The sequence below is a fragment of the Mixophyes fleayi genome, chromosome 7, assembly GCF_038048845.1.
Source record: "Mixophyes fleayi isolate aMixFle1 chromosome 7, aMixFle1.hap1, whole genome shotgun sequence".
Lineage (NCBI taxonomy): Eukaryota > Metazoa > Chordata > Amphibia > Anura > Limnodynastidae > Mixophyes > Mixophyes fleayi.
The window spans coordinates 6351838-6370677 of NC_134408.1; the positions used below are offsets into that span (position 1 = coordinate 6351838).

The 18840-nt window shown below is 43.9% G+C and overlaps 1 protein-coding gene across 3 annotated transcripts in view; it reads right to left on the reverse strand.

The window, feature by feature from the left end:
- Positions 1-1589: 1589 nt before the first annotated feature.
- Positions 1590-18840, reverse strand: part of LOC142097183 (serine protease 27-like) — a 23057-nt gene continuing 5806 nt past the window's right edge. For 2 of the 3 annotated variants that reach the window (XM_075178819.1, XM_075178820.1), the window contains 4 exons: positions 7019-7181; positions 6221-6495; positions 2560-2729; positions 1590-1982 (listed from right to left, as the gene is read on the reverse strand). In XM_075178819.1, coding sequence (XP_075034920.1) covers positions 1686-1982; positions 2560-2729; positions 6221-6495; positions 7019-7181 — 905 coding nt within the window. In that variant the 3' untranslated portion in view covers positions 1590-1685. Of the gene's footprint in view, positions 1983-2559; positions 2730-6220; positions 6496-7018; positions 7182-7498; positions 7638-18840 lie in introns of those variants that run through there. The other variant, XM_075178821.1, reaches the window with a different exon arrangement.

Sequence of the window (18840 nt, forward strand, 5' to 3'; positions counted from 1 at the left end):
TGGGAGCTGACTACTCCCTTCGGGTGCTGTACGCTTTATAAGATGGCGGTTCAGGGAAGGTAATAAATGGCACATCCTAAATGTATATTTCTTTTACAGGCTAGGGACTCCCTTGCAGGAGATGCCTTGATGTTGGCAGGGAGCTTATCCCACTATAGCTGTATTGTGCATAGATTCATCATCATCATCATCATCACCATTTATTTATATAGCGCCACTAATTCCTCAGCGCTGTACAGAGAACTCATTCACATCAGTCCCTGCCCCATTGGGCTTACAGTCTAAATTCCCTAACATACACACACACACAGACAGACACTAGGGTCAATTTTGTTGGCAGCCAATTAACCTACTAGTATGTTTTTGGAGTGTGGGAGGAAACCCACGCAAACACGGGGACTACATACAAACTCCACACAGATAAGGCCATGGTCGGGAATTTAACTCATGACTCCAGTGCTGTGAGGCAGAAGTGCTAACCACTACGCCACCATGCTGCCCATCTCAAGGTAGCTAATGTGAATTAGTGGCGCTATATAAATAAATGGTGATGATGAGATAAAAAGCAACATGCATCAACATCGCAAATCTCACTTCATCTTAATTATCTTATCTTAAATTGTCCTTTAAACCTAAAGGTAAATAAGTTTGTCCTTCTGAATACATCTGTTCAGACCATATCGACTTTTGACCCCTTCTAGCTGAATTCTGAAGACAACAGAATTGGACACACAAAATATAAGTATACTGTATACCTTATACCTTAATTGATGCAAAATGAACCTTAATCAGGTTAGCTTCCACATCAAACGGTTACATATTAACCAATTAATACTCCTAGTAGTACACCACAATAGACACAATTCTTTTCTTTTCTGCTTGTGGATAGATCTACTCACAAATCAAAGTATTTAGGTCCTGTTCCATGAGATTTACATAAGGCTGGGTATAGACTAGATGTTTCTCATCCGATCTGCGTGCCAATCAGCAGACATGCAACCATTCGGGCAGATTTTGTGTGAGTGTGTATAGTGATCTAAAGTGTCGATCATCGTTTCATTTGGTTGGTCGCACTGTTTAATATATTTCGACCAATAACCGACTGAACATGTAGTGTGTATGCCCTCATGCTCATGATCTCCATAGAGGTTACAGAGTCGGGCTCTTTTCAGCCGATGCTAATGATGAATGTCACAGTGAATAAATGTAGAGAGTGATGTAGAAGGAATAATTCATTTGTTCGTTCTAAGACAGAATGTTTCATTTCAGAGTGACAAAAGCTGAAAAAAATTGTTAGGACATGTGGATAGATATAACAAGGCGGTTTTAATCTTTGTTATAATGTGACAGTAATGAATGAATATTGTGCTGTCATTCTCCGAACTAGAGGACCAGATGAAGGACCAGATGAAGAGCCCAGAACTGAAAGTAAATGTGTATTCATGAATCGTCAGACTGATCGGACCTTCAGTTGTAGTTACAATTGTTTGAGATAACAGGTTGGTTGGAAAAATTCTTCAGTGTGTACTGTGTACCCAGCTTTAGTCTCTAGAATCTATAGATTGATCAGCTCAGATTCAGTCCTCAAATTACCAGATATAGAATTTCTACTCACAACCATTGAGACACATCTGATTTGTTTATGCTTTAATAATGTCATGTAACACATACATAGTATAGCCTTACTAGATGATCATTAGAACTAGTATCCATGTGATTGGGAAAATATGGAAGAGAGGTATTGTTCTGTTGCTGGCACTTCTAGACAGATAAGCATTTTTCTTTACCACTTCTGTGAATGTGACATTCAGAATATTCTCAGCAACTTCTGGAGCATTTTTCAGAATCCAGTCCCGATAGGAAGTCAACCGGGTATAAATTCCGGGACGGTTTAACTTTCCACAGCCGTCTCCCCAACTCACTAGCCCAGCCAAGAACCACTGTCCGTTCTGAGAACACACGAATGGGCCTCCTGAGTCACCCTAAAATGGGAGGGGAAAAATTAATCAATTACATGACAGGTAAAGAGTGAAATTATTATGCATTTTTCTAATGAATTGAGAATAACTCTATCCAGCCAAATAAGGGTCCCCTGTTATTGGGTGAGAATGAAGGCATTTTTACTTTTTATTTTGTGTAATGTTTCTGGTCTTTTGATTCAAATGTATTTTATTACTTGAAATGTACAAACAATACATTTATATGATCTACTCCTTACACAGTTTAAAAAGGAAAAGTGGAGGTGTTGCCCATGGCAACCAATCAGATACTAGTGGTCATTTATTTAATACATTCTAGAAACTGATGGCTGGAATCTGGTTGGTTGCTATGGGCAACACCTCCAATTTTCCTTATTAGAATGATTAGTAAATCTACCCCTGGCTGATAAATTCAACAACTGCTTGAAATCTATTTCCAGTAACCGCGACATTTGGAAAAGCTGTATTGGAAATGTGGTCACTCACAGATAGTGTGTGAGAAGTCTGTATGAGTCACTTGGGGGTTCTGGTGGGAGGAACAGTTTTATGTATCACAAGATTGTAATGTAACAACACTCACCTGACATGAGTCTGTACCTCCCGCCTGATATCCCGCACATATCATGTCACTCAGGATAATTGGGACGCTACTGTTAACGCCAGACTTAATGTGATACAAGTTGTCACAGGTCGGCATGTCGATCAGAGGGATCGTCGCTTCCTGCAGAGTCTGAGGGCTCGGGAGACTCACTAAAAGAAATAAGTGAATTTACCAAGTGTGTCAGACGGGGTCTTATTCCTGTCACTTCCTGAGACAGCTTAAAATGTCGCTACTATTCAATATAGATAATCAGCTCAACTACTGAAAAACCAGATCAGTGGGCAATTTAGCCAGATTGCGGTTCATAGCGTAGCCTTCGGCACACACGTACGATGCTGACTCAAACAATAACTTCACCCATGCAGCAATGGGGGTCAATGATCAAACTGATTTTTAATAATATCAAATATAATTAATGTGGCGAGATTTAGCTTGGTGTTTGATGAGCTGAAATGGTACAATGATTGGTCAATTTGCTCAAACACACCAAATTGACCAGTGCCCTCGTCCACCAAACCTACCAGCACTAGTTTCCATAATGGTGCTAGTAAGTCTGTGTGTCAAGCGCATCCTTCTGGATTCATTATTTACCTTATTTTCCCCATAACTAATCAAATTGAAGCGTGATGACAAACAATATATGTGACATAATGGGCAGTGGCAGATGTTGTATTTGGGGGGTGGAGTCAATTGCAAAATGGTACTAAAGTACAACTGTGTGACAAGGACGTGGCCGACACAGTTTTATGGTATCCCCCCGTGTGGTTATGTCTATGGTATACATTCCCCTGCGCTAGGCACAATCAAGCAAAGAAAATGTTTAGCAATCATAACCTGGCAGAATACTGTAAAGCACTAATATGAATAGATTTTTTAAGCTTAAAATAATGTTATTGACATATAAAAAGAATTATGAAAGTAGAAAACATATGAACAAACATTACAGTTCCATCCATGAAGAAGGCTCTGTCCTGGGCATCATCATCATCATCATCAATAAAGTGCCAACAAATTCCGTAGCGCTTTACAATTGGGGACAAACACAGTAAACTAATAAACAAACTGGGTAAAGCAGACAAAGAGGTGAGAAGGCTGCTCGCAAGCTTACAATCTATGGGACAATGGGAGTTTGACACATGAGGGTAAGTATACATTTTGCATTTCAGTCCAGCCAGACTGCAAAGGTAAAAGTGACTCATAAGCTAAATGATCCTGTCACACAACAATGTTGGTCAGGGGGTAGTTGTCTTGTGTGAAATTGTGTAACGGATGGTAATAGGGTAATGTAGTGAGGTTAAGAGGGTGGTTGAGGAATATTATAAGCTTGTCTGAAGAGGTAGGTTTTCAGAGAACACTTGAAAGTTTGTAGACCAGATTAGAGTCTTATTGTGCGAGGGAGAGAATTCCATAGAGTGGGTGCAGCCCGAAAAAAGTCCTGTAACCGGGAATGGGAGGTTGCAATGAGAGTGGATGAGAGAGACGCAGATCTTGTGCAGAACGGAGTTGCCGAGTTGGGAGATATTTTGAGACAAGAGAGGAGATGTAAGTTGGTGCAGCTTTGTTGATGGCCTTGTAGGTTAGTAAAAGTATTTTATATTGGATTCTGTAGCAAACAGGCAACCAGTGTAGAGACATACAGAGTGATTCAGCAGAGGAATAATGATTTGCAAGGAAAATCAATTTTGCCGCAGTATGCAAAATAGATTGTAGGGGTTTCAGTCTGTTTTGGGGAGGCCCAGTAAGGAGGGAATTCATGGCATAATCAGATTTTGACAAAAGCCAGAAAGCTGTATAGTAGGAATGACTACCATTGCCACATCATATTCTAGACTCTATTCTCAGGAAGAATAGGAGCGCCTGAAAATGGATCTCTTTTACAATACCACATGCTATTTACCTTTGCCAACTAGCGGAGAGCATGTCTGGAGTTACTCCAGCAAAGGCTCCTGGACAGGTCAGCACTTGCTGGGCTATCGTCAGGATACCACCCGCCCTTAGTACTGTGGACTTGGGAACACAGTTTCACACCCAAGCAAATATCGAGATAAAGAACTTAAAGCTAAAGTCATATTATAGGAAATAGCATATGACAAACAGGGGGTACACAAAAGGTTTGAGTAGCCAATCCTGGGGTATCTGCTCTGGGTTTGATCATAGGCTACAGAAGATTCTCTTCTGATGCTACTGGTAAGGTAGTGGTCCTGCTTCACTGACATCTGGCTTTGACATCCACAAGACTCTCAGGGAATCCATGTGAAGAAGGAAGAATTGCAGATCCATGCAGTTCTTCAGTAGCACCACAATTCTTCAGTCAGCCATAACCCCTCACCAGTCTTGGCATTCAGCCCACAAGCACCAAAATCCCCTGTTTCCGTCAATGGTTCTTAAGCGGTCCTCACATCTCAGCTTTCAGGACAATGCTTCAGTTCTAGACTCCCTGATTGACTGTCGTTAATTTTCAGGGCTAGATCATGCCTTCCTTAGTTACCCAATTGGCTGAACCTATCTCTTTCAAAGGATGGAGCGTATCTGAGTGTCGCACATCTCCATGTCAGATGCCCTGCCTGAAGATGTTAGGCTCACAAAATGGATCTTCTTACCTTAATCACTGATTGGTGGGATTACCGAGGCAGTGCTCCAGTTGCTAACCCCTTTGTTGCTGGTATGCAGAGGATCACTCTCTGGATGGCTGACACTTCCGACAGAGTCTAGCTGGTCCTCTGGAAACCTAACCTGGCTATCAGTAGTGTTTTGGAGCAGTCACTTTGTGCTCCTATGTAAAAGGCAGTACGTGGCTCCATGTCGGTACAATCACTCTCTCTCTCAGTGGATATAGCTGTTTTGCAGACCAGGTATCAGTATAAACATGAAACACAGTGGGCCTGATTCATTAAGGAAAGTTAAGCAAAAAATTGAGTAAGTTTTCTTACTCAAGTTTTTTGGACAAAACCATGTTACAATGCAAGGGTTGCAAATGAGTTTATTATTTTGCACATAATGAAAATCCTGGCTGTTTTTCATGTAGCACACAAATACATGATAGCTTATTTTACACTGAAATTTAAAGTTGATCTAGGACATGCCCTACCCAAAATATAATTATGCCATAACATTTTAATTTGACCTACCCCTCCAATGCAACATGGTTTTGCCTTACTTGCTTACTTTTGCTTAACTTTCCTTAATGAATCAGGCCATGTATCTGTAAACATAATAAATACATGGGTTAACATGTTTCCTCACAACCTCCAACTATGGAAGTGATGAGGTTTTTACTCAAACCCTCCTCTCAAAATGACACTGCCCCTGGAAAATATCCAGTCATAATGATTGTGCATGGAAATTAAATTAATTCTACCATTTTCTATCAATCCAGTCAAGTAATAGAATCTGACATTGGGGGCATAAAGTCTTGCTCTTCCTCTCACAAGAGTAGATCACTTACTGGGAAGAGTGTAGTATTAGAAATATTTATTAAATACTCAATTTGTCCAGGTAGATAACAGTGACAACCAACAGATAGAGACAGAAATATTGCCCTTTATTCTAAGCTTCTCTTTATTGTGTTTTAAATGTGAAGAACATGTGGTATAAATAGAGCACATATATAATATAACTATTATATTATAGAGATACATACCGCCAGATCGTGTGTTCCCCCATCCTGTGACCCAGCAGTACAGGCCCATAGGAAAGTCTACGTTGACTGTCGGGAGACAGACTGGGAGGATGTAAGTCGTGTAGTTCACGGGGGTTGCTAGCTCTATCAGACTGATGTCACCCAGGGACCCCGTTTCAGTGTAGTTAGGATTCTTAATGAAGCTTTTCACAGCAACAATAATCTCATTAGGATTCGGCTTGTCAATTTGATATGTACCGAGATGGACTGTAAGTGAGGACGTTGTTACTACATTTCTGTAAACAGAATGATAACAATAATAAATTAAGGAAAATTCATCTGCCAATGTGCACATTGCTCTAAATCATGGAGCAAATGAATGTGTGCTATCTGTGAGACTAATCTCTCTATGGTCTCATAGTGTCCTACTCTCTGTCTGCTAAACCTGAAGACTCTCTGCATGACTGGGTGTCAGTCACTAGGCACAAAGATTGCAGGGCATATACACAGATTGTATGACCATATAGCCACTGTTGTCTTTTTGCATTTTTTTTTTAAGGTTGATAAAAATATATACATGAGTTTTGAAAACTGCAATATGAAGCAACACTAGTGAAAATACCGGTGTGTATGGTCACATTAGAAATAATAAGTTGTTACATCAGACCCATTTACAATGCATGTAAAAATGTCAGAGGTTATGAGTCCTTAGACTATGAAAACTGGACACCATCTGTACTCAGCAGACTCTACCGGGGTACTCACAACACTAGGACTCTCTTCCTGCTATATGCTATATAATGCTGTTCAGTAACTAACCTTGTAACACAGTGAGCCGCAGACACAACCCGCGTTGCACTGACAAGGGATCCACCACAGAAGTGTTTGCCATTAAGTCGTAAGCTCACTTGCCAAGGCCACTGGCCAGGCTGCGCACTCTGCCCTCCCATAATCCGATTGGCCACCTGAGGTTTTCCACATTCTATGGCAAGAAGAAATTAAATTTGAAGAAAATAGTTAGCATTTAAGTGGGTACAAAGACACTTGTGTAATAATTTGTTATAGTATACCAACAAGCCATAGGTAGGTTTAGAAGACAGATGGAATACGTCATGCCTTGACAAAATGACAAGTAGAATGGGCTATTTGTGTCCTACCAGACCAACACTCCTTTGAAATGAAGTGGACAGGGTTATTGTAGACAATATTCGTCATAACAAAATGTTCTTCATCAGTAACTAAGTCTTTACAGAAAGGTACTGGAAAGATGCCTCCCGTGACCCGTGCTTTTCAATATACCATCTGAGGAGTCCAGTCTGGGGCTAGGTGTCCAAGATCAGTGGGAGAGGACATTGGCTTTTCTCTATTGGCCGAACGTGACCCAAAGTATTGGTAGATTATGGTAATTTATAACAGTTCCCACCAGCTAAATGATGGGGTTGTTGATGCATATAGAATTTACTGCTGGTAGATGGACGTTATCCCAACAGTAAATGCACAACTCTCACGGAAACTTTCATAATACTAATTAGTACAGCTAATAACCAACAGCTATATAATAGTCTATTGTAAATGCAACAAGGAAGCAATTAATCACCTGAATTACCTCCATTGTCCTCTCTGGCTGTGTGTCTAGTTTGTGTGTTGGACTATATCTCTAAACACTAAATCTGTGTAAGCACTATACAGGTAGATCCACTGTATTAGATGAGTATATGTGTGTGTCTATGCCATGTTAATATCTTGTGTATCCACAGTCTTCCATCTCTTTATTCACATTCACATATCCAATGCATGAGGAGCAGTATATAAATGGACTCCTGGTAACTTCACATCAAGCACTGGACAACATTCACTCACTTTTACTAGTTCTTAACACTGTGCTATAAGACATATGAAGAAAATAAAATGTGGTCAGACTTCTGGTGGCCCAGGGCCATTACTAGGGATGTGCGTAGGATAATTAATTTGTTACGGTTAATTAAATTACAGTTGAAAACTATGGGTATCATTTTATTTCATTCTACATCATCCCATCCACACCTCTTGTATACAGAACACCCTGTAGCTTTGCTGGTCTATATTGACACTACCTCAAGGTCATGTCCCTTCCAGTAACATCTGCCACAAAATCCCATTCACCTGCCGGAGACTGATAGGTGCTGAGTGAGCTGGTAGATGAGTGTAAAGGGTTCCAGGATGAAGACTCATTAACCTGCCAAACACGGCGAGGAGCCAGACATACCCAGGGCTGAATCGGGTTGTTGGGAGCCAAAGATATACCTCCTAACGTATATGCGTGTTTCTGCGGGACTACAAAAGTTGCATTTACTATACTCAACCTACATTAGAACGACCTTTTTTTCCCCAAGTCAGTCCCTGGGAAACCCAAGCAGAGAGAAGGACCCAATGCTGATATAGAGATTGGCAGTGGTGAGAGGCGGAAAGTCCCAGTCCTGAGGGTGAGAGTGTCAGCTCTAGTAGCAAACTGTGTAAGCAAACAGAAGTGAGCTGGAGAGATAAACAGGCAATGTAATAACACTGAGTTATCATTTCAACAAAGGAGATAGTCATCATCATCACCATTTATTTATATAGCGCCACTAATTCCGCAGCGCTGTACAGAGAACTCATTCACATCAGTCCCTGCCCCATTGGGGCTTACAGTCTAAATCCCCCAACATACATATACACAGACAGACTAGGGTCAATTTGTAAGCAGCAAGTTAACCTACTAGTATGTTTTTGGAGTGTGGGAGGAAGCCGGAGTACCCAGAGGAAACCCAGGCAAACACGGGGAGAGCATACAACCTCCTCACAGATAAAGCCATGATCGGGAATTGAACTGATGACTCTAGTGCTGTGAGGCAAAAGTGCTAACCACTGAGCCACTGTGCTGCCTGTTTACTTTCATCAACTTTGTATGTACTGCGCTACCACACCTGTGTCAGCATCACCAACCATCTTGTTGCTAAATGAGGAAAACTGAACTAACCTGAAAGTAACTGATCCAGAGGTAAATACCAGGGGGGTGTTAGAAATAGCTAAAAAATATAACCAGTTAACAATGAGCTACAAATAGACAAAGTAGGGGAATTAATATGAGGAAATCTTTTTTCTAATATGTTTTGTTACTTTATTTGTTTATATTTCTGCTTGCATGCATAATTTATCCAAAATTGTAGCAATGAATGCATTTGCATTCAATAATTGTAACTGTACTACAAACAACAGGGGCCATTTACTTGATGCAAAATGTCAAGTGAAACAGCAACAAACAAGTTTCTTACGTCTAGTGCACATCAGAGAAGGAATGAAAGCATCTTATTGGATGTTGTCCCTTATAGTGAATGTTGCATCTGAAGCTCATGTTGCTAAAAGATACTTAATATTTACATGCTGGAATAAAGTTTAATTTTTATACATTTACAAAGGGAGAAACAATGCCAGGAAACATATGTCGCACACAATTAAACATTAAGTACTATTGGTCCAGTTCATCAGAAACTACATTTACGACTAAACAAGATTAAAACGGATAAACCATCTGGTACACCCACGTGTGCTTAAGGAGCTATGTTCAGTTATACATAAGGTATTATAAAATCAAATTTATAGATATTTACGTAATGTGATCAGTGCCTCAAGGCAAGAAGTGTAGTACAAGCACTTAAAATTGGAACAAAATTAAATCCAGGAAATTATAGACCAGTGAACCTGACATAAGTGGAAATCAATAAAAGTATCACTAAAAATAAATGTAATGTCCCTTTTGGATGGATATATATATATATATGTGATTCTCCCAAGTGATGTGGTAGGAGCAGAGCATTTACTTTACCCCTTAAGTGTCCAGGTAAGAACTTCATCCTCCACCTAAAATGCATGAGATCAGGGAGAGAGGAGAGACCCTGAAATAGTATGTGAGACAGTTCCAGGAGGAAAGAGCATCAGTTCTGGGGCCATTGTATAAAAGGACACTACTGATTATATTAAGGGACACTATGGATATTTGTGATATGGTCTTATACAATGTCAACTGTAATTGCTCTGTGCTACTGTGTCAGCTCCACACCCAACTAACACCTGTCAGTAAACCTGCACATACAGTGGGGGAACCTGCCCGGTGGACATCCTACTGCTCCTGGGATGAAGAACACCGAGCTAGACTATAAGTATGACGAGTTTTGAAATTATTCATCTAAAAACACCACACAGACAGTAGTGACATAAATAACAGAGACAACACAAAAATGATCAATCAAACTAATCTTGTCAGCATCTATGTGAAAATTGTACGTTCATTATTGGCAATGTGGTTAATTTGGATATTGCAAAAGTATTCAGCATTGATCCCCATAGCAAATGTATAAAGATAGAAGTACCGTGTCTAGTGGAAAATAAATATACATAGTATGATTACTAGATTATTCTAAACATAATGCATTTTTTATGCTACTTTTCTGTTAATGCTATTCTGAGATGGTGTTTGCAAACCTTATCTGCACAATTATCCCTAAAATTAGGATAATAATAATAATAATAATAATAATAATATTATCTATAATTGTACCAGGTGCAGCAAAAATATTGCAAATACCGCTTCTGTAGACAGAGCCACGCCCTGGCACCTTACAGGCACATAGGACAGTTACATCACACACACAGAGGCTGCCGGCAGTACACGCTATCCTGGGAGAACAGTTATTGTTGTTGGAGACTCTCAGATACTGGAACAATTAGCAGCTTATACAGGAGGGTGTTGTAACCTCACCGACAAGGATATACAAATTACCGAAAACTGGGTGAGGTCCAATTCTACGTATATACTGCAGTAGGTAAAATGAAAGTGATGGTTCCTCTAGGACATGGGGAGGTCTGGCTTATTCCAACACTTCTACACAGGGCTACAAGCACAAACACCAATACACTCAGAGTTACTTTGCATCTTCCTACGGAACATATTGGAGGATAATTTCAAGTCACCAACTACAGGTGAAAATAAATGTTGAAACATAATAAAAGAAAAGCACTAAGCTTTATTAAACACCTTAAACATTTTATTCTTCGGTGGGCACTAACAATCAATAATAACTTTGTTACTTTTAGAATACATTTCTTTTATATGACACTAGCCGACATATCTGGCATTGCCCTGATTTAAATTTTATAGTTATTCAGTTATCAATGAGTTGGATGTAACTGTCAACATTTTAAAAATAATTAGCAGCTTAGCAGCTCTTTCAAAACACCCATTAGGTGGCTGCCCAGTGTTGTTTTTGTATTTATATTTAATGTCATTCAAATCCATCCAGTGGAAGACACAGAACAGGCTCACTGAGTAAAAGTTCTGCCCAGCATACACCAAAAAGAGGTCCGACCGGGACCCTAACCCCCGAAAACCCTGCCAGGATCCAACTGGAGCACATCACATTGGTTTTATACCAAATGGTGCAGGAATGTCCGAATGCATAAACGGACAGACAAACAAACAAACAGACCAATGCATTTTTTTATATAAGATATCATCCAAATCCATCCAATAGAAGACCCAGAATAGACGCCCTGGGTTAAAGTTCTAGCCAGCGTACATCAATGGGAGGTCTGACCGGGACCTCAACCCCCTAGTATGTCTTCTGTGATCCGGAGTCACCAGTCTGTGAAGTTTTCGTCCAAATCCATTCAGTGGAAGGCTCAGAACAGACTCCCCAGGTCAAAGTTTTGCCCATCAATGGGATTTTCGAATGAGACCCAAATCCCCCCTATAACCTGGCCTACATCTGCTACACTGTATACTGGGGGACATACATGGGAGTTGTACTATATACTAGAGGGGGAGGGATACATGCGTATATTATTGAAGGTATACATGACAGTTATATTGTATTTGAGCAGAGGGATACATGAGAGTTGTACTGTGTATTAGGGAGGAATACATACGAGTTGTACAGGAGGTATATGTGTGGGTTTACACTATACATAGTTGGAAAAGTAAAAAAAATAAATACAAATAAAAACAGAAATAGTGTTATTCCTAGTTATGTCCTATTGTCTGTCACCACACGTGCACAGCACAGAATAAGGTATGCAATATTATATTATTGTTTTATTACATTATATTATTCTCTTTGTATATCAAATATCCATGTTATTTCTTTTATGATACTTTCCCATAGTGACGTATTTGGAACCAGAATATATGCAAATTAATTGGGGAGTAGCTACTATTCTAGAAACCTCAGACTGAGGCTCATGCATCCATTTTATCCTTGTTTCACAATGATTGTGTGATACCCTGGAACTGTGGTATCATGTAATTAACATTGTCTGTACAGTGTGACACAATACACATGCACCGCCTCGTCCGGAGCTAGATACAGAACTACAATTCCCAATATGCTTTGGGGGAGGAGAGGAGGAAGGAGATGGCATGATCCATGACAGTTATGGAGTATGCAGAGCTCAGCGTGAGCAGTTGGTAATTAATAGTAGGAAGTAAATGTGGTTGGAGAGTACTTGAAGGAGGTGTCAGTGAGGAGCAGGAGAGGGATGGCAAATTTTAGCCAAGTGATTTAGCCCAAGGTAGCCCACTATGCGACTGGTCTAGGGGGGTAGATTCCTCCCAGCCCGCCATTGGTGAGTAGAGCGTGAATGAAGGGTACAGGTGAGTAACACAAGTATTAATAAAGATTACAAAGCTTGTTAGAGCAGCCACAAGAGTTATCTAAGAAAGAACAACTACAAGAAGAGAAGAAAACAAAGTACAAACAAAGAAGTATTATTGGACGTAGTTTATATATACTGTTGTACAGTGCCAAACAGAACCAGAACTGAAGCTGAAGTAAAATCTATCTAGCGATAGAGAGAATTCGGTGTGTTTCCAGGAGAGATTAACAGAAAAGACAGACAGATAAGTAACCACTGCAAACATTACACCTCAGACACGTATGTCACCTTTATACATGTATAGTGCTACTCTCATATTGTTGAGTAACTTTCTGTTATATGGAATAAATGCAAGATACTTATCATTCAAGAGAGCTAATTTAACAAAACCCTTATTTACACAATACATAAAGACATAATTCAAGAATTGCGAGATATTTAAGAATTGAGGGCTGAAGTAGGCATGAAGGAAATTAAAAGCTGAGGCTGTGTCACTAAACTGTAGCTAGTCCTCTGTGGTCAAAAGTTTAACTGAGGAGGAGTACGCCCATCTGATGTCACAAGGTAGGTATAGTCTATAAGATTGATGAGCGGGGAGTAAAACATTCTCTTGAGTTCAGGAAGCTGCCCGGCCACACTCCCTGGTTGGCTGAACTCCGGTGCCTTTTATGGATTGTCAGGCGGCTGTTCTATGGCAACGGTGGGCAATTCCTGGTATGTTTGACTTTGCTGATGAAGATCATGGATGTCGAGTTGCCGGAAAACGCTGTGCAGTCAATGGCCAGGGGTTGGGGCGCACATTACAGTAGGGGGCATGCTGAATCAGTCTCTCTTCGAGGAGACAGCTATAATCTCGGTGCAAGTACCACCCCTGTGGGCCAGCTTATGGTTCCTTTGGCCCAGAAGGATTGCGGATTCTGTAGTGCCCGTGACAGGTGGTTCTGGTTAAGTAAATATGTGAACCTAGGATGTGTTTTGGTTGTCCCCCCCGTTTGCAGATGTCCCATGGTTAATGTTGGGATATCCTGGTTGCCTGGCGGATGACGTACTAACTGCTCTTATCCTCCACCACCATATTTGCAAATAAACTCCTTTTAATTTTGCCACATTTATGTCTCGTGTCAATCATTCAAAATAGCTAAATAAGTATTAAGAGGCTAAGTAAAGTAAGGGATATCAGTGGTTAAGCATTTTAAAAACACATAAAAGATCAAAAGAGTTATAAGTTATAAGAAAATACTGTTCCGCTTCCAAGATCCACAATTATAATTCAGTGTGAAAAGAATCATTCAGGCGACGTACAAACAAAATGCACCAACTAAAGATAATATTGATAATAGCTAAATTAATTAATGTTTATATTGGGTGTGTGGAAGAGAGACATGTCTGGGAGCCATCACTTGATCTTTGAATGGAGTATTGGATAAGTGAATCACTACTTGGGGGTAACAGCCGTAAAGCATTATAAATGTGGTAACTAGTTTATTCTAACTAATATTAATGTTATAGTAAAGAACAGTGTTGTAAATATAACAGTTATATTGTTAAAATCCATATTGCTTTGTACGCGTAGAAGCAAAAAATCTTATGGATTAGAAAAGGTGTAAATATTGATATAGGATATGGTATTAAATAACGTATAGGAAATGGTGCAATTACGTGGGTAAATAGGGGTGTTTAAATTATAGAAATTTGTTGTTATTAATTTATTTAGAACCGTGCAATTGGTTATCAGTAGGGTAGATTTATAGCAACAGTAAATCAAAAGTTTATTAAATAAATCAAACGTTTTTAAAAAAAATTATAGAATAAAACTGGTTATTGGACTGTCCAAAACTCTCCGTTTCTTGTGACCTCATATCTTGTGTCTGGCAGCATCTCTGCCCCTCTGCCGTGGTGCCGCAGAGTCTAGTGACAAGAAGATCGGAGCAAGGCTCACCTCAGGTAATCCACATATCCAATCACATTATCACAGCACATCACCACCTGTGGGCCTTAAATACCAAGGCAGAGTTAATCATAACTACTAGGATGTTGCAGGGGAGCTGTACCGCACAGGGAGGCGGGATACGGGGGGAGCTGTACCGCACAGCGAGGCGGGATACGGGGGGGAGCTGTACCGCACAGCGAGGCGGGATACGGGGGGAGCTGTACCGCACAGGGAGGCGGGATACGGGGGGAGCTGTACCGCACAGCGAGGCGGGATACGGGGGGGAGCTGTACCGCACAGCGAGGCGGGATACGGGGGGGAGCTGTACCGCACAGCGAGGCGGGATACGGGGGGGAGCTGTACCGCACAGCGAGGCGGGATACGGGGGGAGCTGTACCGCACAGCGAGGCGGGATACGGGGGGAGCTGTACCGCACAGCGAGGCGGGATACGGGGGGAGCTGTACCGCACAGCGAGGCGGGATACGGGGGGAGCTGTACCGCACAGCGAGGCGGGATACGGGGGGAGCTGTACCGCACAGCGAGGCGGGATACGGGGGGAGCTGTACCGCACAGCGAGGCGGGATACGGGGGAGCTGTACCGCACAGCGAGGCGGGATACGGGGGGAGCTGTACCGCACAGCGAGGCGGGATACGGGGGGAGCTGTACCGCACAGAGAGGCGGGATACGGGGGGAGCTGTACCGCACAGCGAGGCGGGATACGGGGGGAGCTGTACCGCACAGAGAGGCGGGATACGGGGGGAGCTGTACCGCACAGCGAGGCGGGATACGGGGGGAGCTGTACCGCACAGCGAGGCGGGATACGGGGAGAGCTGTACCGCACAGCGAGGCGGGATACGGGGGGAGCTGTACCGCACAGGGAGGCGGGATACGGGGGGAGCTGTACCGCACAGCGAGGCGGGATACGGGGGGAGCTGTACCGCACAGCGAGGCGGGATACGGGGGGAGCTGTACCGCACAGCGAGGCGGGATACGGGGGGAGCTGTACCGCACAGAGAGGCGGGATACGGGGGGAGCTGTACCGCACAGCGAGGCGGGATACGGGGGGAGCTGTACCGCACAGCGAGGCAGGATACGGGGGGAGCTGTACCGCACAGGGAGGCGGGATACGGGGGGAGCTGTACCGCACAGCGAGGCGGGATACGGGGGGGAGCTGTACCGCACAGCGAGGCGGGATACGGGGGGGAGCTGTACCGCACAGCGAGGCGGGATACGGGGGGAGCTGTACCGCACAGCGAGGCGGGATACGGGGGGAGCTGTACCGCACAGCGAGGCGGGATACGGGGGGAGCTGTACCGCACAGCGAGGCGGGATACGGGGGGGAGCTGTACCGCACAGCGAGGCGGGATACGGGGGGAGCTGTACCGCACAGAGAGGCGGGATACGGGGGGAGCTGTACCGCACAGCGAGGCGGGATACGGGGGGAGCTGTACCGCACAGCGAGGCGGGATACGGGGGGGAGCTGTACCGCACAGCGAGGCGGGATACGGGGGGAGCTGTACCGCACAGCGAGGCGGGATACGGGGGGAGCTGTACCGCACAGCGAGGCGGGATACGGGGGGAGCTGTACCGCACAGCGAGGCGGGATACGGGGGGAGCTGTACCGCACAGCGAGGCGGGATACGGGGGGAGCTGTACCGCACAGCGAGGCGGGATACGGGGGGAGCTGTACCGCACAGCGAGGCGGGATACGGGGGGAGCTGTACCGCACAGCGAGGCAGGATACGGGGGGAGCTGTACCGCACAGCGAGGCGGGATATAGGGGAGCTGTACCGCACAGCGAGGCGGGATACGGGGGGAGCTGTACCGCACAGCGAGGCGGGATACGGGGGTGAGCTGTACCGCACAGCGAGGCGGGATACGGGGGGAGCTGTACCGCACAGCGAGGCGGGATACGGGGGGAGCTGTACCGCACAGCGAGGCGGGATACGGGGGGAGCTGTACCGCACAGCGAGGCGGGATACGGGGGGAGCTGTACCGCACAGCGAGGCGGGATACGGGGGGAGCTGTACCGCACAGCGAGGCGGGATACGGGGGGAGCTGTACCGCACAGCGAGGCGGGATACGGGGGGAGCTGTACCGCACAGCGAGGCGGGATACGGGGGGAGCTGTACCGCACAGCGAGGCGGGATACGGGGGGAGCTGTACCGCACAGCGAGGCGGGATACGGGGGGAGCTGTACCGCACAGCGAGGCGGGATACGGGGGGAGCTGTACCGCACAGCGAGGCGGGATACGGGGGGAGCTGTACCGCACAGCGAGGCGGGATACGGGGGGAGCTGTACCGCACAGCGAGGCGGGATATGGGGGGAGCTGTACCGCACAGCGAGGCGGGATACGGGGGGAGCTGTACCGCACAGCGAGGCGGGATATGGGGGGAGCTGTACCGCACAGCGAGGCGGGATATGGGGGAGCTGTACCGCACAGCGAGGGGGGATATGGGGGGTGGAGTTGTACCGCACAGCGAGGGGGGATACGAGGTAGCTGTACTGTATACGGAGGGGGTCTACATAAGATTTGTACCATATACAGAAGGTGAATTACGCGGAATTCGTACTGTGTCCTGGAGCTGTGTATTATAATGTTTAGTGGGCATTTAGGGTGGAAAATATGTTGTTACTTGTTTTATAGAATGAACAAGGACTTAAGAGGCTGCAAGTCATATTGTGCGTTGTTGCCCATGGCCCTTCTGCTGCACCAAGTACATGAGTATATTGTGTCTATCTCCCTGGCCAAATGTTACTGGCCCTGCCCTGCTGTCTGCCGAGAAATAAGAGTAATGGATTGTGAGGATTGATATCTGGGAGTTGTACTGTGCATTCACTGAAAATGTTTATGTGTACAATACTGACCTCTTCTGGCCAGTTGTGGAACTACATCAGGGAATTATGAAACAGGATGCATCTGGACTTACATTTCTGCAGGTTTACTGGCTAGTTTCATTTCCAATGTTTCCTGTACAAACTCTCCACCTGAATATAGTAATAAGGTGCTGGCTGCATTAGCAGAAACACAAAGCAAAGTGCAACCTGTGACCAAAAGCCATAACAGGATAGCTTTCAGTTCTTTCTACTTTCCAGGGACAGTCAGACACCAATCACAGTGTAAGAAGAGAGACAGACAGTGCTAGCCATCACTCAACCAGTTAATTGTATCTATTTAAAGAAATCCAGAATGCCATCACAAAGATGAGTAAAATATTACACTCTATTCATTTATTGTACTATAACTAAATAATAAAATCCTAATAATAAAAAAACAGCAATAATTCAAAGAACAAAACTAATCACACAGATCCCTATAAACATATGTAGGTTTGCAATATTACAGTCAAACAGCAATTTCCTCAGGAACAGACAGTCCCAGTTGTAGGGAGATGAGCGCGAGTAGTGAAGTGATTCAGTGAAATAAAAGTTCCAGATATAGTTTGAGGCTGAACAGTCCAATATCGCAGCCGGCTCACCAGTCCTCAGAGAGCAGCGGTGCTCCAGTCACTTAGATATCGAATCTCTCGTTGCTCCTTAAGTGTTGGTCTCAGGTTGCCCTAAATCAGGCTCAACAACACTCGGAGGGGCACCTGGAGACCCGGATCGGAGGTGCTGCTCCAAACTCCAGTTACAACAGTTGTTGGAACGGTCACAAAAACTCTTCTCTCTGCAGGAACTCTGTGGATGCCAATGACCCCTCTTCATATAAACACCCGGCCAGAACTGCCAGTTTTATGATTTGGGAAGAATCTTGAATTGAATTGTTTTTTCCTTTCGGGTGTAGGGGACTAGGTATATCTCCCCTATTCTCTCTCTGAGTAAATCCGCTGTCTTGCTGCAGTACCAGTTGATGTGATTATAATAGTGTTTTCCCTTGTTTCCTGGCAAATCACTAATCTCTCATTGCTCCTTAAGTGTTGTTTGGAGGAGTTAAAGATTCCTTAAGGCTAAACAGCTGAATAAATATCCCAGGTATCAGTGCATAACACAAATCAAAGTCCCTATCAGAAAAAGCCTCAGGTCACACAGGAAGACAGAA